Below are 22,515 nucleotides of genomic sequence, written 5' to 3' on the forward strand. Positions count from 1 at the left end.
CTGCAGGATCGCATCCTACCACACACGTCCCTGCGACCTATTCGCTCACACAGGGAGGGACTCCTCCTGGTGCCGTCCGCTAGGCAGTGTCAGCGGGCGACACCTAGGAGTAGGTCCTTCTCTGTGATGGGCCCAACCCTCTGGAATGACCTCCCCCCCCGACATTCGAACCACCACCGACCTCCGTTCCTTCCGTCAAAAGTTAAAGACTCACCTATTTCAATCAGCTGGCCTGGCACTTTCTTAGTTTTACCTCCCGGGGATTTATTTTAATTGGGTTTGGGTTTTTAATTGGGGATGTTTTTAGGGTTTTAGAATATATTTATTTCTTGTACAGCCTATCTCCTCCATCCAAATGCATTTAATTGTTTTATGATTGTATTTTTATCTGCATTGACTGTACACCGCCCCGAGTCCCTTTTTGGGAGAGGGGGCGGTCTAGAAATCCAAGAAATAATAATAATAATAATTAAACAAACTGTTGCAAGTTGAGGACTACCTGTACTGCTGTAGCTTTGGGCTGTGAATAGGATTCCTTTGCAGCCACAGCTATTGGCCTGAGCACTTCGCTCATCGCAACAGTACCTAGAGAAACAATCTTTGGATAGCAATCCCTTATTCAGCTCTGGACAAAATAAGCAACAAAACAACAACAACCCACCAACGAGCAACAGATGTTTTGGGAGCTGGAGGCTAAAGCCTATGAAGAACGGGTGCAGGAATTGTGTATGATGAAAAGGAAGACAAGGGGATGACAGGAGAGCAGTCTTCCAATATCTCAGGGGTTGCCACAAAGAAGAGGGAGTCAAGCTATTCTCCAAAGCACAAGAAGCAATGGGTGTAAACTAATCAAGGAGAGAAACCCGAAACCTTCTTACTGGGGACTATTGATGTATTGAAAAGCTGATGTATTGCAAGTTCTTTCTCTTAGAACAAGACTCTCCAAACTTGGCAACTTTAAGACTTGTTGGCATGGCTGGCTGAGGAATTCTGGGAGTTGAAGTCCCACAAGTCTTAAAGTGGCCCAGTTTGGAAATTCCGTGTCTTAATCGTAAGATACAACACTTAGTGATAGTCATAGTTTGGAGATTCCCCATCTTAATCATAAGACACAACACTTAGTGAAAGTCATCAAATTATCCTAGGAAACAAATAAAACTATAAGTTTTAAAGATACAAGCAACACGGTTATATCTTTAAAATTTATATTGTTTTGTTTGTTTCCTAGTATAATTTGATTGCTTATTAGTAACCTATGACTTTCACTAAGTGTTGTATCTTATGGTTCTTGATGAATGTATTCTATTTTATTTTTCTTTATGTACGCTGAGAGCATCTGCACCAAAGGCAAATTCCTTGTGTGTCCAATCACACTTGGCCAATCAAGAATTTGATTCTATTCTGTTAGAAAAAAGGCGCAAGATCGGATAAGCGTTTACAAAATAACTGGCCAAAAGTTGGGGGGAAAGAGGCATTTCCCTCACCAGGACATAACTCAATGCCCTGGAGAGTCCCAATTTCCAGTGACTTCCCTGCAGATCCGATGAATGGATGGAAGAAACTCCACGCACAGGAATCATGTTTGAAATTTTCACTATCTCAAAATGTGACGTGTCCTCTGGCTTAAAAGACTTAAGGAGGAGAACAGTCGATTTTGTGAAGATAAGCGCTGTCCTATCTAGAAGCAATAAGTCACCAAAATACTAGTTCTTGCAGAGCAGCAATGTAGAAAAAAGGTGTCATTGGCCCCCCCCTTCCCCCCTGATTTCTGTGAAGCCTGATGGGACATGATGGGATGCAGAGTAAGGGATGGAATTAACAAAGTTCTAGAAGGATCCATCTTCGTTTTCCTTTCCGCCATCAACCGCAGACTCTGAACCAACTCTGTTTCCCCCTAAGCATCTTCCTCTTCTCTTTCATTGGCTGTGATAGGAAACAGCTTTCCCTGCTTATTTCTCCTGAGTTGTAGCTAATCCCTCTGTTTATAAAAATCATTCAGTAAAGGCACACATGCTTCTCAAACAACAGTGGCAATTCTTGAGTAGAATCCTTGAGTTGAGAGGATGGCCCTGTGCCAATCTAATGGGGTCGAAATCAGGATTAAAGGAATTTTTCCAGCCACGAGAATTGCACCAAGAATGACAAAAATACTGATGGCTTTCTCTCTCTCCCTCCCTCCCTCCCTCTCTCTGTCTCTCTCTGTTTCTCTGTCTCTCCCTCTTTCTCTCTCTCTCTGTCTCTCTTTCTGTGTCTCTGTCTCCCTCTCTCTCTATGTCTATCTATCTCTGTCTGTCTGTCTCTCTGTCTCTTCCTCTCTCTCTTTCTCTGTCTCTCTTTCTCTCTCTCTCTCTGTTTCTCTGTCTCTCTCTCTGTCTCTCTGTCTCTTTGTCTGTCTCTTTCTCTCTCTGTCTCTCTCTCTCTCTCTCTCGCTCTCTCGCTCTCTCTCCCACCCTGTGTCTCTCCCTCTGTCTCTGTCTGTCTCTCTCTCTCTTTCTCTTTCTCTGTCTCTGTCTCTCTGTCTCTCTCTCTGTCTCTCCTGTCTCTGTGTCCATCTGTACTGTCTAAATTGGCTGATATTGCTAATTAGTCCTCCCTTATGACCACAACTGAACCCCATATTTCCATTGCTAAGCAAGACAGTCTTTAAATGAATCCTATCCCCACCCCACCCCCCTTTTAAGGTCTTCCTTGCCACAGCTGTTAAGAGAATCACTGAACTTGTTAAGTTAGCAACATGGTTGTGAAGGGAATCTGGCTTCCCTATTGATTTTGTTTGTCAGAAGGTGGCAAAAGGGGATCACGTGACTCTGGGACACTTCAACAGTCATAAGTACATGCCAGTTGCCAAGACATTTAGTCCTTTTCATTAAACTAGACGTACCCAGTTCCTGCAACCGTTCTTCCTGTGTTTTGGCCTCCAGTCCCCTAATCCTCTTTGTTGCTTTTCTCTGCACTCTTTCTAGAGTCTCCACATCTTTTCTACATCGTGGCAACCAAAACTGAATGCAGGATTCCAAGTGTGGCCTTACCAAGGCCTTATAAAGTGGTATTAACACTTCACGTGATCTTTATACTATCCCTCTGTTTATGCAGCCTAGAACATTTGCATCACTATTTTATATAGTGATGTGGATGTTGAGACTCTGGAAAGAGTGCATAGAAGAGCAACCAAGATGATTAGGGGACTGGAGACTAAAACATATGAAGAACGGTTGCAGGAACTGGGTATGTTTAGCTTAAGAGAAAGAAGGACTAGGGGAGACATGAGAGCAGTCTTCCAATATCTCAGGGGTTGCCAAAAAGAAGAGGGAGTCAAGCTATTCTCCAGGGCACCTGATTGTAGAACAAGAATCAAGGGATGGAAACTAATCAAGGAGAGAAGCAACTTAGAACTGAAGAGAAACTTCCTGACAGTGAGAACAATTAATCAGTGGAACAGAAGTTGCCTCCAGAAGTTGTGAATGCCCCAACACTGGAAGTCTTTAAGAAGATGCTGGATAGCCATTTGTCTGAAATGGTATAAAGTTTCTTGCCTAGGCAGGAGGTTGGACTAGAAGACCTCCAAGGTCCCTTCAAACTCTGCTATTGTATTGTATATTCCGGAATGAATTCTGACCCAGATGAGCACCAGAAAGAGACTGTATTTGGATTAGAGAGCTGGACGGTCAGGAGCTAAATCGGAATTGTATTAAAAAAAAAAAAAAACAGCAGAGAATTCCGTCTCTGAAACAGATTTGGCCATGATATTCTTGGAAGAAAACCTGGAAGGATCCACCTCCTAGATTTGGAAAGGTCTGTTTCGGAAACAGCTGGAGCACAGTGGGGTGGGGAAATTCCCAGGTAGTTCCCGGGCAGCAGATAACATGAATGTCCTAAAATTTGGGGGGGGGGAGCGTAACCAACGAGGAACAGAGTGCAACGGACCAAAGAATTCGACTCGCTGGAAAGAAACTTCCTCTATTCCTCTTTGATTTGTCTTCCCTAGAAATGTTCTCACACCTTGCCAAGTATTGCCACCTAGTGAACTGGAAATAGCACAACAGAAGGTCAAACTTCCCGTGTCACGGAGCTGAGTATAAGTTGTTCTCTAGTTTCCTCTTTTTTTTAAGAACTAATGTACAGTTGAGAACACCGTATCTTGCAACTGATTTAGAAAAGGAAGGGATTCAGGGGGGAAGGGTTTCGTAACTGGTTGTTCTCTGTCCTTCCCCCCCCCCTGCAAAAATGACCCCTTTTATCATCTCCCACCAAGAAGATTTTGCAAAGGGAGGTCTTTAATCACATTTGCTTTTTAACCAAGAGTTTTGAGTGTTGAGGGAAGAGCAAAGAAAGATGATGAGGGGACTGGAGGCTAAAACATATGAAGAACAGTTGCAGGAACTGGGTATGTCTACTTTAATGAAAAGAAGGACCAGGGGAGACATGATAGCAGTGTTCCAATATCTCAGGGGTTGCCACAAAGAAGAGGGAATCAAGCTATTCTCCAAGGCACCTGAGTGTAGAAGAAGAAGCAATGGGTGGAAACTAATCAAGGAGAGAAGCAACTTAGAACTGAGGAGAAATTTCCTGACAGTGAGGACAATTAACCAGTGGAACAACTTGCCTTCAGAAGTTGTGAATGCTCCAACACTGGAAGTCTTTAAGATGTTGGATAACAATTTGTCTGAAGTGGTATAAGGTTTCCTTCCTGAGCAGGGGGTTGGGCTAGAAGACCTCCAAGGTCCCTTCCAACTTCTATCCTATCCTATCCTATCCTATTATTCTATTCTATTATTTGATCTGGGGTAGTATGAACTGGGAAGATCACACAGATATTTCATCTTGTCTCCATGGGACCCATCTTAACAGTGCCACATTGGGATTGCAAGCCTTAAAAGGAAACAGCTAACACCATAGAAATTAAGGTTTAGAGATCATGTTTCTCAACCTTGTCGGTTTTTAAGTTGGGTGGATTTCAGCTCCCAGAAGTCCCCAAGCAGAGAAATGCTTGGGGGAATTCTGGGAGTTGAAGTCCAGGCATCTTAAGAGTCGACAAGGTTGAGAACCAGTCTCTAGTCCAGGGGTGTCCAAACTTGGGAACTTTTAAGACTTGTGGACTTCAACTCCCAGAATTCCCCCAGCCAGTCTCTAGTCCAGGGGTGTCCAAACTTGGGAACTTTAAGACTTGTGGACTTCAACTCCCAGAATTCCCCAGCCAGTCTCTAGTCCAGGGGTGTCCAAATTTGGGAACTTTAAGACTTGTGGACTTCAACTCCCAGAATTCCCCAGCCAGCTGGCTGGGGAATTCTGGGAGTTGAAGTCCACAAGTCTTAAATTTCCCAAGTTTGGACACCCCTGCTCTAGTCTAATCCTTAGGCCAGCGCAGGAACGAGCTACTACAGCAAATTGCCTGCAAAAGCCACTGCTGATGGCTTTAAGTCAAAACAGATAGATGCTTTCCTTGCTTGCAAACCTTTTCGTTTTATCTAGCTTTGAATGCAGCTTTTACTCTGCCTCCTGTATTTCCTGTGCCTTTCTCCATCTCTTGTAGCCCAATTGTGTTATTCTGCGGGACCCAATCTCTTTTCATTTGCCCCTAGATATCTTTCTGGCTTCATTGAAGCTTCTTATGCAGAGAAAGCAAAGCTTCCAGCCTTCAGTCCTTTCCAGATGGAAGCAAATATTTCACAGTCCGCCTTCTAAGTTTTCAGCTGCTGCTACCTTAGCCATAGTTTTCTGCCTAACAGACCGGACATCTTTGGAGATGCCCAATCATCGAGATCACGATTGTCCCCAAAAGGTGCTTTTCCAAAAACAAACTGGACTTTCTTGGGTGTTTTTTTTTTTCTTCCTTTGAAAACCTTCTCATCCAAGAAACTGCTTCTTCAGTTCTTCAGAAACAAAGTTATTTTCAAGGGGATTAAAAAAAAAAAAACACCCAAGGAAGAATTTTCCACTTTTGGAAAAGTGCCTTTGCTGTGTGCATCACAGACCCTTTTTTTTAAAAGACCAAGTCAAAAGAGGGACAAGGAGAAAAACGAGAGACTTACGTTTGACGGTATTTCGGGACTCCTGGAAGCCCGCCGGCTCTGAACCCCAGCCCAAAGGTTCGCATTCGTGCTGCTCCACCCCTTGCCCGTGCTTGGCACCTGCGCCCACGCCTCCTTTCCCCTTCTCTGCCAGCCAGCACATCTTCCACAGCCCCACGCTGCGTTTGCGCCCATCCTCCAAGGTCTGGTACACCCAGTTGGGAGTGAAAGCAGCGGCGTTGTTGAGGATGAGGGACACCAGAGCGACCAAGACGGCTGTGGCGACCAGTTTCTGGACTGTCATATCTGGTAGAAGATCCAAGCGTTTTCCCCCCCCACCCCACCCCAATCAGCCACAGTACATTGGGTTTGCTCCGTCGGTGGAAGGCAGGTGCAGGAGAATGTTAGGAATGGCTAGAGTACATCCCCATTCATTCTCAAAAGTCAGCTGCTGGGAAGATCCTGGCTGCTTGAAGAACCCCAAGGCAGAGTGGAGAACTCCATGCGAAGAAAAGGACAAGAATTAGGCCAAGATTTCTTGTCTTCCTCAGAGGTGCTTTAGCCACCTTCCTCCCCTTTGAGCCAGGACCAAGCTGGTGCAGAGTCGAACGTTGAAGAGGCGCATTCTTTCCCAAACCCCCCAACTGGCCAAGGGTCGACGTAAGCAGTGTCTACGCCGATCGGGTTGCGTTCTCGGACGGCTGAGGCTTCCACCCCACAAAAAAGTTGCCCCTAAAGGCTGCCCGTCCTCCCTTCAGCCTTCTGGAGCACGCCCGTGAGAAGAAGCAGGGACCTGCATAAAGAGGTGTTGGAGACCTGAGTTTTGCTGCCCCCGCTCCTGAATTTCAGCACGGCTCCAAGAAGGCCCTCAGCTTCAGCCCTTTGCGCCCAAGCAGGTCCCAGAGAGAGGAAGAAAATGACGAGTGCATCCCTAAGGATGGAGTCTGTAATCCCAGGGACTCTCCTGCAACCGCTGCAGCTCTTCCCTCGAGGACGGGAGCTTGCAAACTGCCGAAGCAGGAAAAACAGAAATCCTTTGCTGCAAGGAAGTTTGGTTGCCCCCCTCCTCCCCCCTCTCCTATCTCTCCATGAAAAGGAAACGGTTGTTTGTGCGGCCAGGCTTTTGGTGAAAAACCTCTGGGCGTAGCCGATTTGCGAACCGACAAGAGCCACTGCCACGGCCGTCCGATGTGAACAGGATGTGTTTCCTGAAAGGAAAAGTCAAAGACAGACTTCTAAAGTCCCCGTCTCTTTCTCCCTCCCCACTCCCCTCCCTCCCACCTCATTCCGTTGCTCTTTTCCCCTCCCCTGCTTCCCAGGAGGAAGAGTTCCTTCGGTAATATTTCTGATTGATTTATTTCATCAAGCGTGTCTTAGGCAACATATATAGAGAGAGGTATAAACATGATTTTGGATACACGAAATGGATACGGATAAAAAGGAACATTAGGACAGGGGCGGTAGGCACGCTGGTGCGCTGATGCACGCCCTTACAGACCTCTTAGGAATGGGGTGAGGTCGACGGCAGACAGTCTTAAGTTAAAATTATTATGGGGGTTTAGGGAAGAAACCACAGAGTTGGGTAGAGCATTCCAGGCGTTGACCCCTCTGTGGCTGAAGTTGTATTTTCTGCAGCCGAGTTTGGAGTGGTTTACCTTGAGTTTGTATCTATTGTGTGCTAGCGTATTGTTGTGGTTGAAGCTGAAGTAAGTCGTTGACAGGTAGGACGTGGTAGTGGATAATTATATGTACTACGCTTAGGCCGGACCGAAGGCGGCGAAGTTCTAAGCTATCTTAAGCCCAAAATTTCACGTCTGGTGGCATAAAGTATTCGGTGGCCAGCAGAGGAGTGGAGGACTCTTCTCTTGAAATACCTCTGGACTCTCTCGATTGTATTAATGTCCGATATGCAGTGCAAGTTCCAGGCAGATGAGCTGTATTCGAGAATTGGTCTGACAAAGGTTTTGTATGCTCTGGTTGGCGGTAGAATGTTGCAGGAGAAGAAGCTACGAAAGGTTAGGTTAACAGCTCTTGATGCCTTTTTGGCAATGTTATTACAGCGGGCTCTGGCGCTTAGATCGTTCGAGATGAGTACTCCAAGGTCCTCGACAGAGTGAGGGTGGCCTGCAAGGACGTGTCCACCCACGTTGTATTTTGTGTTCTTTTTTTTTCTTTTTTTTGCCAACGTGTAATTCCAAATAATATTTGGAAGGATCGGTATTATGACGTTGGAACCCTCAAGGGTAGCGTGGAGGGAAATAGATCCCATATGCAGTTCCTTGTTGCTCTCTGAGCTTGGTGGTTTACTCACAGACCTTTCATTATCCAGCTAGGTAATATCATCAGTGCTACAAGGGAGTGGAGTTTGTGGAGAGGAGGAGGAGGAGGAGGAGGAGGAGGAGGAGGAATGTGAGGTCCTTGGTGCTCTCTGGGCTTGGTGGTTTTCTCGCAGGCGTTTCATTCCCCAGCTAGGTAACACCATCAGTTCTACAACAGGGTAGGGTTTGCAAAGAGGAGGAAGGAGAGAAGGAGGTGGAGGAGAACTGTGGGGTCCTTGGTGCTCTCTGGGCTTGGTGGGTTTTCTTGCAGACATTTCATTACCCAATTAGGTAACATCATCAATGCTAGAAGGGGGAGGGATTTGCAAAGAGGAGGAAGGAGGGGGAGGACTGTGAGGCCCTTGATGCTCTCTGAGCTTGGTGGGGTTTTTTGGGAGATGTTTCATTACCCAACTAGGTAACATTGTCAGTGCTAGATGAGAGTGGGGTTTGCAAAGAGGAGGAAAGAGAGAAGGAAGAGGAGGAGGAGGAGGAGGAGGACTGTGAGGTCCTTGGTGCTCTCTAAGTTTGGTTGTTTTCTTGCAGACGTTTCATTACCCAAGCTAGGTAATCCAACAAAAATAATCAGAACTGTTATTGTTTTTCAAGGGTTCATTGGATGAGATGGAAGGAATCCAGTAGGATTACACTTCCAGGAAAAAAAATAGCATTTCGTAAGGGTGTGTGTGTGTGTGTGTGTGTGTTGCATTTGTGCTGATAGATAAATAAATAAGTAAAGGAGCACAAATGCAACACAAATGTAACAAGGCAACATTAAAAAAAATGGCTTTCTCGCTGGATGGCTTCTAGGGTGAGCCGATAGACAGAAAAGGGAAGCAGTATGCTCCCTCCCATATTTGGGCATACCAGGGGTTGTGACACAATATATATATACACACACACATATATACATATGCATACACATACATACATACGTCATGGAATTGGCTTTCATGCCACGGCAGGACTAGAATTCACTGTCTCCTAGATTCTACCCCAGGAGATGTTGAGTTCTAGTTCCACCATCCATAGCCATGAAAGCCAGATAGGTGACTTTGTCATTCTCTCTCTTTCTCTCTCTCTCAGCTCAAGCCAATTCACAGGGCTATTGTTGTGGGAAAAATAGGAGGAGGAAGGAGCATTTGACCCAGAGGTGCTTTTTTCAAGAGGCAACTGGACTTTCTGGTTTTTCTTTGAAGGGGTTTCCCTTCCCATCCAAGAAGCTTCTTCAGCTCTGATTGGATGGTAGGGAGTGGAAGGATTTATACTCCTTGCAGACAGCTGGTCATTTGCCTTCTCTGCAAGGAATATAAAGCCTTCCAATCCCCACCTTAGGGACGCGGTGGCTCAGTGGCTAAGACGCTGAGCTTGTCGATCAGAAAGGTCAGCAGTTCAGTGGTTCGAATCCCTAGCGCCGCGTAACGGAGTGAGTTCCCGGTACTTCTCCTAGCTTCTGCCAACCTAGCCATTCGAAAGCACGTAAAAATGCAAATAGAAAAATAGGAACCACCTTTGGTGGGAAGGTAACGGTGTTCCTTCGGCGTTGAGTCATGCCCAACCACATGACCACGGAGACGTCTTTGGACAGTGCTGGCTCTTCGGCTTTGAAACGGAGATGAGCACCGCCCCCTAGAGTCGGGAACGACTAGCATGTATGTGCGAGGGGAACCTTTACCTTGAGTTTGTATCGATTGTTTGCCCATGAATTCTGGGAATGGAGAGAAGAGTAGGGACCAGTTGGGAATACTGCTTAGGCCTTCAGGAATTTTTTTCTAGCGCTCAGAAAACCTTTACATCCACCGTAGAGGTCTTCGGTATGTCTTCCACCCTGCAGGCGATCCGACAGGATGAGCCCTTTCCTTCTCTTGTTCCTGTCTTCCCCTCGAGGGAAACAGGTGGGTTTGGGACAAAGTTGTTTGTCCCCGTTTCGCTTTACGGAAAACTTTTTAGTTCTCTTTACCTGTTAAACAATTATTATTTTTCTAAGTTGAAACCTGAGCCCTGAAATTTAAGGTAACCATTCAGGTCACAGAGCCCCCGTAGTCCCCGCACCGCTTTAGTGGGTTTCGAAAGGAGAAACGTCTCCTTATGCCTCGGGCGCTTACGTCTGCCATTCTACGGGTCGCTTTTTGCGGTTCAAGATGCAGAATTGCGTATGGCCAGAGGGTCAGCGTGCTCTTCTTTAAATGCAGGAACAAAAGACAGCCATGTACGCGCCCTTCCTCCACTGCATCTGGTCTTCATTAGAACAGCAAGCTGGAGTTGATGAAGGACAGATGTGAGGTAGAGTTCCAAAGATAAACTCAGGAAATTCTCCCAGTTTGATATACGGGGGGGGGAAGGGTTGAACAGTTTATGGCTTTACAATATATATATTTTTCTCTCTGAGTGAATGCAATCATCCTTTGATGAGCCTGGCCAATGAAAAGAGAGCGTGTTGGAGATCCAAAAAGAAAAAGTTCAGAAGTTGGACTCAGTCTTCAGTCATAGAACAGACTCAACTCAAGCCAGTGTAACAAGCCAGCTTGGCTAACTTAGATCCATTGAGTTAGTATTACGTCTCTGATCCTCTGCCTTGGTTTAGACATTCCTCCTAAGTCAGGGGTCTCCAAACTTGGCAACTATAAGACTTGTAGACTTCAGTTCCCAGAATTCCTCAGCCAATCATGCTTGCCCACAAGTCTTAACGTTGCTAAGTTCGGAGACCGCCACTCTTGAGCTTTGGTTTCTATGGTTCCTTGTCTTCTGAAAAAGGGCCAGTTCACACTTCCATGTTCTTGAAGGTCTTCTTACAGTAGCTTGACTTGAAAACGGTGTGTCATCTTCTTACATTCTGTAGCGAAGCTGTCTGGGAGAAGGTGGCCCTCCCGTTCATGAAGATCTAAAGGCCAGATGCTCGGTTTGCCCATCAGTCTAAAGCTAAAAGGGACACGGTGGCTCAATGGCTAAGACTCTGAGCTTGTCGATCAGAATGGTCAGCAATTCAGTGGTTCGATAGCTCTAGCGCTGCATAACGGAGTGAGCTCCCGTGACTTGTCCCAGCTTCTGCCAACCTAGCAGTTCGAAAGCACGTAAAACATGCAAGTAGAAAAATAGGAACCACCTTTGGTGGGAAGGTAACAGCGTTCCGTGTACCTTCGGCATTTAGTCATGCCGGCCACATGACCACGGAGACGTCTTCAAACAGCGCTGGCTCTTTGGCTTAGAAATGGAGATGAGCACCGCCCCCTAGAGTTGGGAACGACTAGCACGTATGTGCGAGGGGATCCTTTACCTTTACCAAGCTATGGGCCCTCCAGAGGTCTTCTCTCTTGCAGAAGGGCCAGTTCACACTTCTGTGTTCATGATGGTCTTCATAATCTTGACTGTCCCTCCTTCTTGTCTTCTGCAGCGAAGCCGTCTGGGAGAACATGGCCTGCATGTGCGTGAAGACGCAAAGGCTGGATGTCGCCAAAGTCTGCCTGGGGAACATGGGCCATGCACGGGGAGCCAAGGCGTTGCGGGAGGCTGAACGAGAACCAGAGCTGGAAGCCAGGGTGGCCATGCTGGCCGTCCAGTTGGGCATGCTGGTGAGTGAAAAGGCTTTCTTCAGATTATTATTGTTTAAAATGTTTTTATTACACATTTTCCTTTATAATACATCACATTTTCCATTTTACAACAGTCCATCTGTTTCTGTTTCTTTCCTTTTCCTTCCCTCCCTTCCCTTCTCCCCTCTGCTTTCCTCCTTCCTTCTCTTCTCCTCCCCTCCACTTCCATCTCCTTTCCTCTTTCCTTCTCCTCTCCTTCTCCCCCTCCCCTCCACTTCCATCTCCTTCCCTCCTTCCTTCTCCTCCCCTCCCCTCATTTCCTCTTTCCTTCTCCCCTCCCCTCCTCTCCTTCTTTCTCCTCTCCTCCCCTCCACTTCCATGTCCTTTCCTCTTTCCTTCCCCTCCCCTCCTTCTGCTCCCCTCCCCTCCGCTTCCATCTCCTTCCTTCTCCTCTCCCCCCTTCCTTCTCCTCCCCTCCCCTTCCATCTCCTCCCCTCCTTCCTTCTCCTCCCCTCCCCTCCCCTCTCCTTCCTTCTCCTCTCCCTATTTCCCTCTCCTCCCTTTTCCTTTCCTCCTCTCCCCTTTCCTCTCCCCTCCCCTCCCCTTCCCTCTCTCCGACACGAGGGCTGACCCTTGCGTGGAATGCACCCTGCCCTCCGTGGCTTTGAACTCAGTCCGATTATTTATTATCCCCGTCCACTTTTGAACGAGCCAAGAGCCAAAGCCTTTCCTTCATCGTCAAACATCCAAAGCCTTTCCTTCAAGGCTGATCGCCTTTCCAAGCCCCAATTATGTTTTTCCTGCTAGGAAATGGCTCCCGAGATAGCAGGGCCTTTCTTTCAGTTGGCTGTGTGTGGAGCCGTTTCCTAGAGCATCTGGAAGAGCAGGGGTTGGCTGTGTGGACTCCCCCTTGTTCTTGAAGTGACCTGCAGGTTGGGCGGCTTCATGCTTCCCCCCCCCCTTGCTTTTCTTTAAACATCCTGTTACAGTCATAACGATTCTATTTTGGGCGTTTAGGCTCGGTCAGTCGGATTCCTCCTGCAATTAACCCCCCCCCCCCCCGCTAAAGTGACAAGAATGGCAACTCTAGACAGCATCCCAAAAAGCAGCGCGGTCGTAACTTTGAATGGTCATTCAACGAACGGTTGTAAGTCGAGGACCTGTCCATGTGAAAGAAGAATCCTAGAATGAAGAGGATGAGGACAATGCAAACAGCATCCCTCTCTTAACATCTTTCTGGTCTCTTGTTCCAGGAAGACGCGGAGCAGTTATACAAGCAGTGCCAACGGTACGACCTCCTGAACAAGTTCTACCAGGCTTCGGACCAGTGGCAAAAAGCCATTGAGATAGCCGAGACCCAGGACCGAGTGCACCTGCGCACGACGTACTACAATTATGCCAAGCACCTGGAAGCCATAGCTGAGCGCAACTTTGCCATCACCTAGTAAGTGTTTGCAACCTGCCCTAGTCCAGATCTTGTCCAGATCTGACTCAAGACTCAATCGGGCTCATTCTGGAGTGAGGGGTCCTTGGTGCTCTCTGAGCTTGCTTGTTTTCTTGCAGATGTTTCATTACCCAACTAGGTAACATCATCAGTCCTTAGAAGGGAGTGGGGTTTTCAAGGAGGAGGAAGGAGAGAACGTGAAGGAGGTGGAGGAAGAAGACTGTGGGGTCCTTAGTGCTCTCTGAGTTTGGTTGTTTCCTTGCAGATGTTTCATTACCCAAGCTAGGTAATCTCATTAAAAAAGATAGATAGATCCTCCAAAATAGATCCTGCTCTGTTATTAATCCCTTTGATTTGGGATTCAACCCATCAAATCGAACTCGGGAGATCGAAGCACAATAAATATGTGGTTCTCTTGGAAATGGAGGGTGAGCAGAAACCAGTTGGGAATGATGGAGGAGGAGGAGGAGGAGGAGGAGGAGGAGGAGGAGGAGGAGGAGGAGGAGGAGGAGGAGGAGGAGGAGGACAGCTGTGGGGTCCTTAGTGCCCTCTGAGCTTGGTGGTTTTCATTACCCAACTAGGTAACATCATCAGTGCAAGTAGGGAGTGCTGTTTGCTGCCAGTTTAACCACTGAAGTGCTTGTATCTATGATGTTCTTGTAAGATCTTGCAAGTCCAAGGAGGTTGAATTGTAAACAGTCTCCCTTCCTTGTAAATACTCTTCATTCGTTATAAATACTCTTCATTCATTATAAATATTCTTCATTCATTATAAATACTCTTCATTCATTGTAAATAATGCAATACAATACAATAGCAGAGTTGGAAGGGACCTTGGAGGTCTTCTAGTCCAACCCCCTGCCTAGGCAGGAAACCCTATACCGTTTCAGACAAATGGCTATCCAACATCTTCTTAAAGACTTCCAGTGTTGGGGTATTTACAACTTCTAGAGGCAACTTCTGTTCCACTGATTCATTGTTCTATGGAACAGCTTGCCTCCAGAAGTTGTGAATACTCATCCTGAAACTAAAGAAAACAGCTGTTGTTGTTTATTCTCCCTTCGTCCTGGCTTTCTGACTTGTTTTGTCTTCCCGCACAGCTATGAGAAGTCCGACACTCATAAATTTGAAGTGCCTCGTATGCTTTCAGAGGATTTGCAAGCGTTGGAGTCTTACGTCAACAGGATGAAAGATAAGTGAGTCAGTGGTGGGATTCAAATTTTTTTACTACCGGTTCTGTGGACGTGGCGTGACTTGGTGGGCATGGCAGGGGAAGGATACTGTAAAATCCCCATTCCCTCCCCACTCTAGGGGAAGGATACTGCAAAATCTCCATTCCCACCCTACTCCAGGGAAAGATACTGCAAGATCCCCATTTCCTCCCCACTCCAAGGAAAAGATACTGTAAAATCTCCATTCCCTCCCCACTCCAGGGAAGGTTACTGCAAAATTCCCATTCCCTCCCCACTCCAATGGGAAAGTTACTGTAAAATCTCCATTCCCTCCCACCTCGAGGGGAAGATACTGTAAAATCCCCATTCCCTCCCCACTCCATGGGAAAGATACTGCAAAATCCCCATTCCCTCCCACCTCGAGGGGAAGATACTGTAAAATCCCCATTCCCTCCCCACTCCATGGGAAAGATACTGCAAAATCTCCATTCCCTCCCCACTCCAGGGAAGGTTACTGCAAAATTCCCATTCCCTCCCCACTCCAATGGGAAAGTTACTGTAAAATCTCCATTCCCTCCCACCTCGAGGGGAAGATACTGTAAAATCCCCATTCCCTCCCCACTCCATGGGAAAGATACTGCAAAATCTCCATTCCCTCCCACCTCGAGGGGAAGGATACTTTAAAATATCCATTCCCTCCCCACCCCACTAACCTGCTTTCCAGCTCCGTTCTCCCGTGCAGGACAACAGAAGAAGACCCAGCCAATCAGCTGGGACTCCGATCAGACGGGAGGCAGATAATAGATGGGGGCAGGGCCAGCCAGAGGTGGCATTTACCGGTTCTCCGAACTACTCAAAATTTCCGCTACCGGTTCTCTAGAACTGGTCAGAACTGGCTGAATACCACCTCTGAAGTGAATGTCCTCTTACCCACTCCGAGAGCCAGCCGAGGCAGTCATCTTTGAGAAGCTGATCCTCAACTTACGGCTACAAATCAGCCCAAAATTTCTGTGGCTACGCGAGACAGTTGTTAAGGGATGCCTGTCCCATTTTACCACCTTTCTTGTCACCGTCGTTAAGTGGCTCGCCGTGATATTAAAATAAGTACCACGGTGGTTAAGGAAACCTGGCTTTGCTTTCCGAAGATTGCCAAAGTGGATCACGTGATCCTGGGCCACACCAACCAGAAATAACACCCAGTTGCCCAGCATCCAAATTTTTGGCGAGCATGGGGATGCCGCAACAGTTGTTAAGTGTGAAAAACGGAAGAAAAAGTCACTTTTTCCCGTGCAGTTGTAACTTTGACCAGTCACTGCATGGACGGCTGTAAGTCAAGGACTACCTGGGTTTGCCAGGAGTTGATCTAAAACTGCTAAGCCCGTGTCTTCCCTCCCCCATGCAAGATTTGCTCCCGCTGCCTATTAATAGCTCAATACTTTGAGAAGATGTCATCCATCCATCTGGATTCTGATTGGTTGGTTGATCGATTGCTATCCGCCTTCTCTCCTACCCTTTGTTTTTCCTCCTCCAGAGGATTGTGGAAATGGTGGGCTCAGTATCTAGAAGGCCAGGCCGACTTGGAAGCGGCATTCAAATATTATGAGTTGGCTCAGGATTATTTTTCCATGGTCCGTATCCATTGCTTCTTGGGTAACATCCAGAAGGTAAGTTCAATTTCTTTTAACAGATTAACAGTTGGAAGGGATCTTGTACTGTACGTCATCTAGTCCAACTCACTGCTCAAGCAGGGGACCCTACACCATTTTTGACCGATGGCAGTCCAGTCTCTTCTTGAAAGCCTCCAGGGATGAAGCTCCCACAACTTCTGAAGGCAACTTCTGTTCTATGGATTGTTGGTTCTCGTTGTCAGAAAATTCCTCCTTATTTTCAGGTTGAATCTCTCCTTCATCAGTTTCCATCCATTGTTCCTTCTCTGGTCTTCGGGGGCTTTGGGAAATAGCTTGACCCCTTCACCTACTCTTTCAGAGTCCCAAAGGTGCTTTTTCAAGAGGCAACTGGACTTTCTCGTTTTTTCCTTCGAAACGTTTCGCCTCTCATCCAAGAAGCTTCTTCAAAACTGAAGAAGAGCTTTTTGGATGAGAGGCAAAACACCTTCAAGGGTGAAAAAAACCCAAGAAAGTCCAGTTGCCTCTTGGAAAAAATCCCCTTTGGACAACCACGATCTGGATGATGGAAGCTCTCCGTAGATGCTCCTTCAGAGGCGCCAGTGGGTGGTTCAAAGGGGAGAAAGCATCGGGTTTTGTCTGTGTTCTGAGCTTCCCAAGAGCATGAAGCAAACTCCTGATCCCAACAAAACCCCCTTTTATTAATTGGCTGTGAATTCTGCTCATTCACCTCCAGCAAAGTCTTTCCAGGGAGGATTTACAGTCACAGACCTTCTCTGGCTTGGAGAGCTGCCAGTCCGATATCTGCAAAACTTGGCAAGGAGTCTCAGAGAGTCAGGAACCAATTGAGCGAACTAATTGTCTCCTGCAAACTCCACTCCCCTTTCGCTCCTCTTTTATTCCCTCTGGGAGGGGCCATTCATTGTCCACCTTTGGCCTTACTCCCGAGTCGACCCCTGTTCTTTAGCTGTTCCCTTCGTCTGGCAACTCTGCGCATGCGCCCACTGGGAACAGACTCCAGCTGTTCTTCTGCCCCACTGATGTCTGACTCTGAAGGCAGCTGATAACTGGCATAGGGCTCTGCCCCCCTCTCTGCCTCCAACACAGAGCCCTCATCCGAGCCTTCCCCAGATTCCAGGACTGGCCCATCTTCCTCCCCAACCCCCTCACTGTCCAAATCTGCTGCCAGTTCCCCTGGCTACCGCCGGGCCGCAACAGTTTCTCTTTTTCTCTTCAGGCTGCCGAAATAGCAAACGCGACAGGCAATTGGGCAGCTTCTTATCACGTGGCCCGTCAGTATGAGAGCCGCGAGGACATCAAGCAGGCGGTGCACTTCTACACCCGGGCTCAAGCGTTCAATAACGCCATCCGTTTGTGTAAGGTACGGGAAACTTGCAATGATCCCCGAGCTGCTGAGGTTACTAATTGTAGACTTTCTGAGTTTTGCTGACTTGGCTATCTCCGTCAAAAGATGGGAGGTTTCCTTCCACCCCCTGGACGAGGCTGAAGACCATTCAGACATTCTCCAAAGATGCCACCAGAACCCAACACTAGAGCTGGGCTGGCCACCGGAGTGTGTTCCTTTTGTCGAAAGGACAAATCACACCTCCAGTTTTACCAGGGTTGTGACATGTCTCGAAAAGGAATGGGACTTTTATCATCTGACTTTAGTTTACAGGCAGTCCTCATTCAGCGACGAGCTTCTTAAGCAATCGTTTGTTAGGGGAGGGATTAAAAAGGTGATATTCCTCATATGTGTGATCTTTGCTCGTTTGTAAAGCAAAGGAAAGCCGAAGTAAGAGCGTAAGCGCAGTCGCAGTTTTAGAAGAAAAACAGGGGAAAGGGCAAGCGCAAATCTCTACTACCTTTAACCACGAAAAGCCTGAAAGTGAAGTTTGTTTGTTTAAACCAGGAAAACCAGCTGGATGACCAGTTAATGAACTTGGCACTTCTCAGTTCCCCAGAAGACATGATAGAAGCTGCCCGCTACTATGAAGGAAGAGGAGAACAAATGGACCAAGCTGTGACTCTCTACCACAAGGTACCCCTTCATCCCAGTGTGGGTACAGAGTACAGAATATAACAGGAGATGGAAGGGACCTTGGAGGTCTTCTAGTCCAACCCCCTGCTTAGGCAGGAAACCCTACACCACTTCAGACAAATGGTTCTCCAACATCTTCTTAAAAGACTTCCAATGTTGGGGCATTCACAACTTCTGGAGGGAAGTTGTTCCACTGATTCATTGTTCTCACTTTCAGGAAGTTTCTCCTTAGTTCTAAGTTGCTTCTCTCCTTGATTAGTTTCCACCCATTGCTTCTTGTTCTGCCCTCAGGTGCTTTGGAGAATAGCTTGACTCCCTCTTCTTTGTGGCAGCCCCTGAGATATTGGAAGACTGCTATCATGTCTCCCCTGGTCCTTCTTTTCATTAAACTAGACCTACCCAGTTCCCGCAACCGTTCTTCATATGTTTTAGCCTCCAGTCCCCTAATCCTCTTTGTTGCTCTTCTCTGCACTCTTTCTAGAGTCTCCACATCTTTTTTTTTTTTTGTATCATGGTGATGAGAACTGGACACTGCAGTGATTGAAACTCAAACAAATTCTGCATCGGCACAAAGGAGCCGTCGCAAAGGAAGAGATTGCAAAAAACTCAAAAAAATATCTTTCCCCCCCTTGACAGGCTGGACACTTGTCCAAGGCTCTGGAGCTGGCTTTTGCCACCGAGCAATTTGCAGCCTTGCAACTGGTTGCGGAAGATCTGGATGAGAAATCAGACCCCACCCTCCTGGCTCGCTGCTCCGACTTCTTCATCGAACATTCTCAGTACGAGAAGGCCGTTCAGCTGTTGCTAGCTGCCAAAAAGGTAATGTCGCATTTCCAGGAATAAGGGAGGAGGGTCTGTCCCGCGAATTTAAAAACCTGTACTATGGATTGGCTTTCTGAATGGTTTTCCTAGAACAAAAGTAATCAATCTTTAAATATAGATAGATGATAGACAGACATATAGATAGATATAATTAATAGATTAGATAGATAGATAGATAGATAGATAGATAGATAGATAGATAGATGATAGATAGATAGATAGATAGATAGATAGATAGATAGATAGATAGATAGATGATAGATAGATAGATGGATGATAGATGAGAGACAGATAGATATAATGGATAGACAGACAGACAGACAGAGGATGGATGGATGGATAGATTAGATAGATATAATTAATAGACAGACAGACAGTGGATGGATGGATGGATGGATAGATATAAATAGATATAATTAATAGATAGATAGATAGATAGATAGATAGATGATAGATATAATAGATAGACAGAGAGACAGACAGAGGATGGATGGAGAGATTAGATATATATAATTAATAGATAGACAGACAGACAGTGGATGGATGGATAGATATATATAATTAATAGATAGATATAATAGATACAGACAGATATAATTAATAGATATAATAGATACAGATATAATTAATAGATAGATATAATAGATATAATTAATGGACAGAGATATAATTAATAGACAGACAGTCCTCATGACAATGGACTCCAAAATGTCATGTTTCTAAGCGAGACATTTGTTAAGTGAGTTTTGCCCCATTTTACGACCTTCCTTACCACAGATACAGATGAAGATTTATTGCCACCTTAAATTCTCTACAATAATTTGAGCTGCTAACGGTCAAGGGAAAAATTCGCAGGAGCTAAGAAAGGCACTCAAGGTGGGATGGACTTAGATCTCTTGCCGGAGCGCAGAGACTCGTGACTAATGACGCATTTGACCCCACCACCCTCGGGCTCAGCCTGGTTATTTCCTACCTGGGTTAACTTGATTCCCTCCTCTCACCAGATGTTTAGCTGAGTTGTCTCTTGCATCCTTTCTATCTGTATCTCAGTACCAGGATGCCCTGCAACTTTGCCTGACACAGAACCTGACCATCACTGAAGAGATGGCGGAGAAGATGACCATTTCAAAGGATTCCAAGGAACTTTCCGAAGATTCCCGGCGGGAGCTCCTGGAGCAGATCGCTGACTGCTGTATGAGGCAGGGCAATTACCACATGGCCACCAAGAAATATACCCAAGCAGGGAACAAGCTGAAGGTAAGAAGGAGGGAGGAGGAGAGCCTCAGCTGGTTTAATGGTCCTCGACCTATGACCGCAACAGAGCCCAAAATTTCCATTGCTAAGCAAAGTGACGCGGCGGCTCCGTGGCTAAGACGCTGAGCTTCTCGATCGGAAAGTTCAGCCGTTCGAGTGCTTAGTGCCGTGTAACGGAGTGTCTTCTCCCGTGACTTGCCCCAGCTTCTGCCAACCTAGCAGTTCGAAAGCACGTAAAAAATGCAAGTAGAAAAATAGGAGCCACCTTTGGTGGGAAGGAAACAGCGTTCCGTGCGCCTTCGGCGTTGAGTCATGCCGGTCACATGACCACGGAGACGTCTTTGGACAGCGCTGCCTCTTCGGCTTTGAAACAGAGATGAGCACCGCCCCCTAGAGTCAGGAATGACTAGCACACATGTGCGAGGGGAAGCTTTACCTTTACCTTAAACAAAGCGAGCTGCTTCAGTGACTTGTGCCCCATGTTATGACCTTTTTTTGCTGCAGCTGTTAACTAAATCATTGCAGTTGTTAAGCGAATCACGTGGCTAAGTGAATTCTTCTTCCCCCATTTACCTTCTTTATCGGAAGTTGACTGGGGAGAGTTTACAAATAGTGATCCCTTGACCCCGGGACAGGGCAACTGTCCTAAGTACATGCCAGTTGCCAAGCACCTTAAGTTTGTTCATGAGGATGCCACAACCGTCGTGTGAAAACCAGTCGTGAAGTCACCTTTTGTTGTAATTTTGGTCACTGAACGAATGGTTATAAGCCAAGGAGTATCTGTAATGCTGACCTTGAGTAGCTACTTCCAGGGACAACCAGATTCCTCAGAAGAAGAAGAAAACCACTATTGCTATCTAAGAATGGGGACCTCAATCCCTACTGCGATGACTCTGCATCCAGTTTTGGTCACCATGATGTAGAAAAGATGTGGAGACTCTGGAAAGAGTGCAGAGAAGAGCAACAAAGAGGATTAGGGGACAGGAGGCTAAAACACATGAAGAACGGTTGCGGGAACTGGGTATGTCTGGTTTAATGAAAGGAAGGACTAGGGGAGACATGATAGCATTGTTCCAATATCTCAGGGGCTGCCACAAAGAAGAGGGAGTCAAACTATTCTCCAAGGCACCTGAGGGGAGAACAGGAAGCAATGGGTGGAAACTAATCAAGGAGAGAAGCAACTTAGAACTGAGGAGACATTTCCTGACAGTTAGAACAATTAATCAGTGGATCAGCTTGCCTCCAGAAGTTGTGAATGCTCCAACACTGGAAGTCTTTAAGAAGATGTTGGATAGCCACATGACCTTGGGCTTCTAGAAAGGAATGTTTTATTTAGACAACACATATTCTACTCTTTACTATTCCCCCTCCCAATTACCCCACGAATTAAATAGCATAGTAAAATAAGAGAAGAGTGTGACAGACCAAAGATCCACCGAGGAATATGGCTGCAGGCCTGACAGGCGGCTTCTCCTTAAAAGGAAAACGATCCCTGAAACATTGCTTATATGTGCTCTAACAAACCTGGTTTTAAACCAACTGCTTTATGGGGGTTGAAAGATGTAGCGCCCTATAAACATAACTGAAACACTCTGTATCTCTCAAGCTTGCTTGCACTTGCTGATGAACAAGTGATTCTAACCCCTTTATGCTGGTCTGCGACTGTCACGAAGATTGGATTTGATGCAACTCTACCCTTTCGTTGTGTAGGCCATGCGGGCTCTGCTGAAATCTGGTGACACCGAAAAGATTGTGTTCTTTGCCGGCGTCTCGAGGCAAAGGGAGATTTACATCATGGCTGCCAATTATCTGCAGACCCTGGACTGTCGCAAAGATCCAGACATCATGAAGAACATCATCAGCTTCTACACCAAAGGGCGGGCTCTGGACCTCTTGGCTGGCTTTTACGACGCGTGTGCTCAGGTGGGTGAGATCCTGCTTCAGATCCTCCATGCCAAACCTTCCCAACGTGGTCAGTTAGGAGAGAAAGACTCCTGGCCCACGATTAGCCAAAAATATGCTTTACTAAAGCCAAGGGAGTTACCGAGGAGGCAAAGCCTGATCTGAGATTTTCGCGCGCAAAAGATACAATTAATTTCCCCCTTGTTCACAGCCAAGCTCCTAGTTATCAATCAATCAGGTGTTAATAAATTGCTTAAGACACAGTCCCTGTCTTGTTGTCTCCACATTCTTTTGGTGTGACTTTTGAGACGGCTGGTACTTCCCACCGGACTGTGCTGCTTGGTTTTGAGTCCTCTGAGTTTCCTCCCTATTGTTACCCCTCTGCGTTGCTCCCCCCCA

The 22,515-nt window shown here is 46.6% G+C and overlaps 3 protein-coding genes across 5 annotated transcripts in view; 2 read left to right on the forward strand and 1 right to left on the reverse strand.

Moving 5' to 3' along the window:
- The window catches only part of TMEM204 (transmembrane protein 204), a 30,618-nt gene extending 23,410 nt beyond the window's left edge, over positions 1-7,208 (reverse strand). The window contains exon 1 of the mRNA XM_081965949.1: positions 6,030-7,208. Coding sequence (XP_081822075.1) covers positions 6,030-6,312 — 283 coding nt within the window. The 5' untranslated portion in view covers positions 6,313-7,208. The remainder of the gene's footprint in view (positions 1-6,029) is intronic.
- Positions 1-22,515, forward strand: part of LOC309398746 (lysosomal dipeptide transporter MFSD1-like) — a 332,444-nt gene that overhangs the window by 129,453 nt on the left and 180,476 nt on the right. The window lies entirely within an intron of this gene.
- IFT140 (intraflagellar transport 140) overlaps positions 1-22,515 on the forward strand; it is a 74,995-nt gene that overhangs the window by 48,846 nt on the left and 3,634 nt on the right. For all 3 annotated transcript variants that reach the window (XM_081965879.1, XM_081965878.1, XM_081965877.1), the window contains exons 19-27: positions 11,718-11,895; positions 13,110-13,300; positions 14,401-14,496; positions 16,004-16,136; positions 17,335-17,478; positions 18,010-18,138; positions 18,775-18,957; positions 20,011-20,217; positions 21,925-22,137. In XM_081965879.1, coding sequence (XP_081822005.1) covers positions 11,718-11,895; positions 13,110-13,300; positions 14,401-14,496; positions 16,004-16,136; positions 17,335-17,478; positions 18,010-18,138; positions 18,775-18,957; positions 20,011-20,217; positions 21,925-22,137 — 1,474 coding nt within the window. The remainder of the gene's footprint in view (positions 1-11,717; positions 11,896-13,109; positions 13,301-14,400; positions 14,497-16,003; positions 16,137-17,334; positions 17,479-18,009; positions 18,139-18,774; positions 18,958-20,010; positions 20,218-21,924; positions 22,138-22,515) is intronic.

This window comes from Natrix helvetica, assembly GCF_964273705.1.
Source record: "Natrix helvetica genome assembly, chromosome: 13".
Lineage (NCBI taxonomy): Eukaryota > Metazoa > Chordata > Lepidosauria > Squamata > Natricidae > Natrix > Natrix helvetica.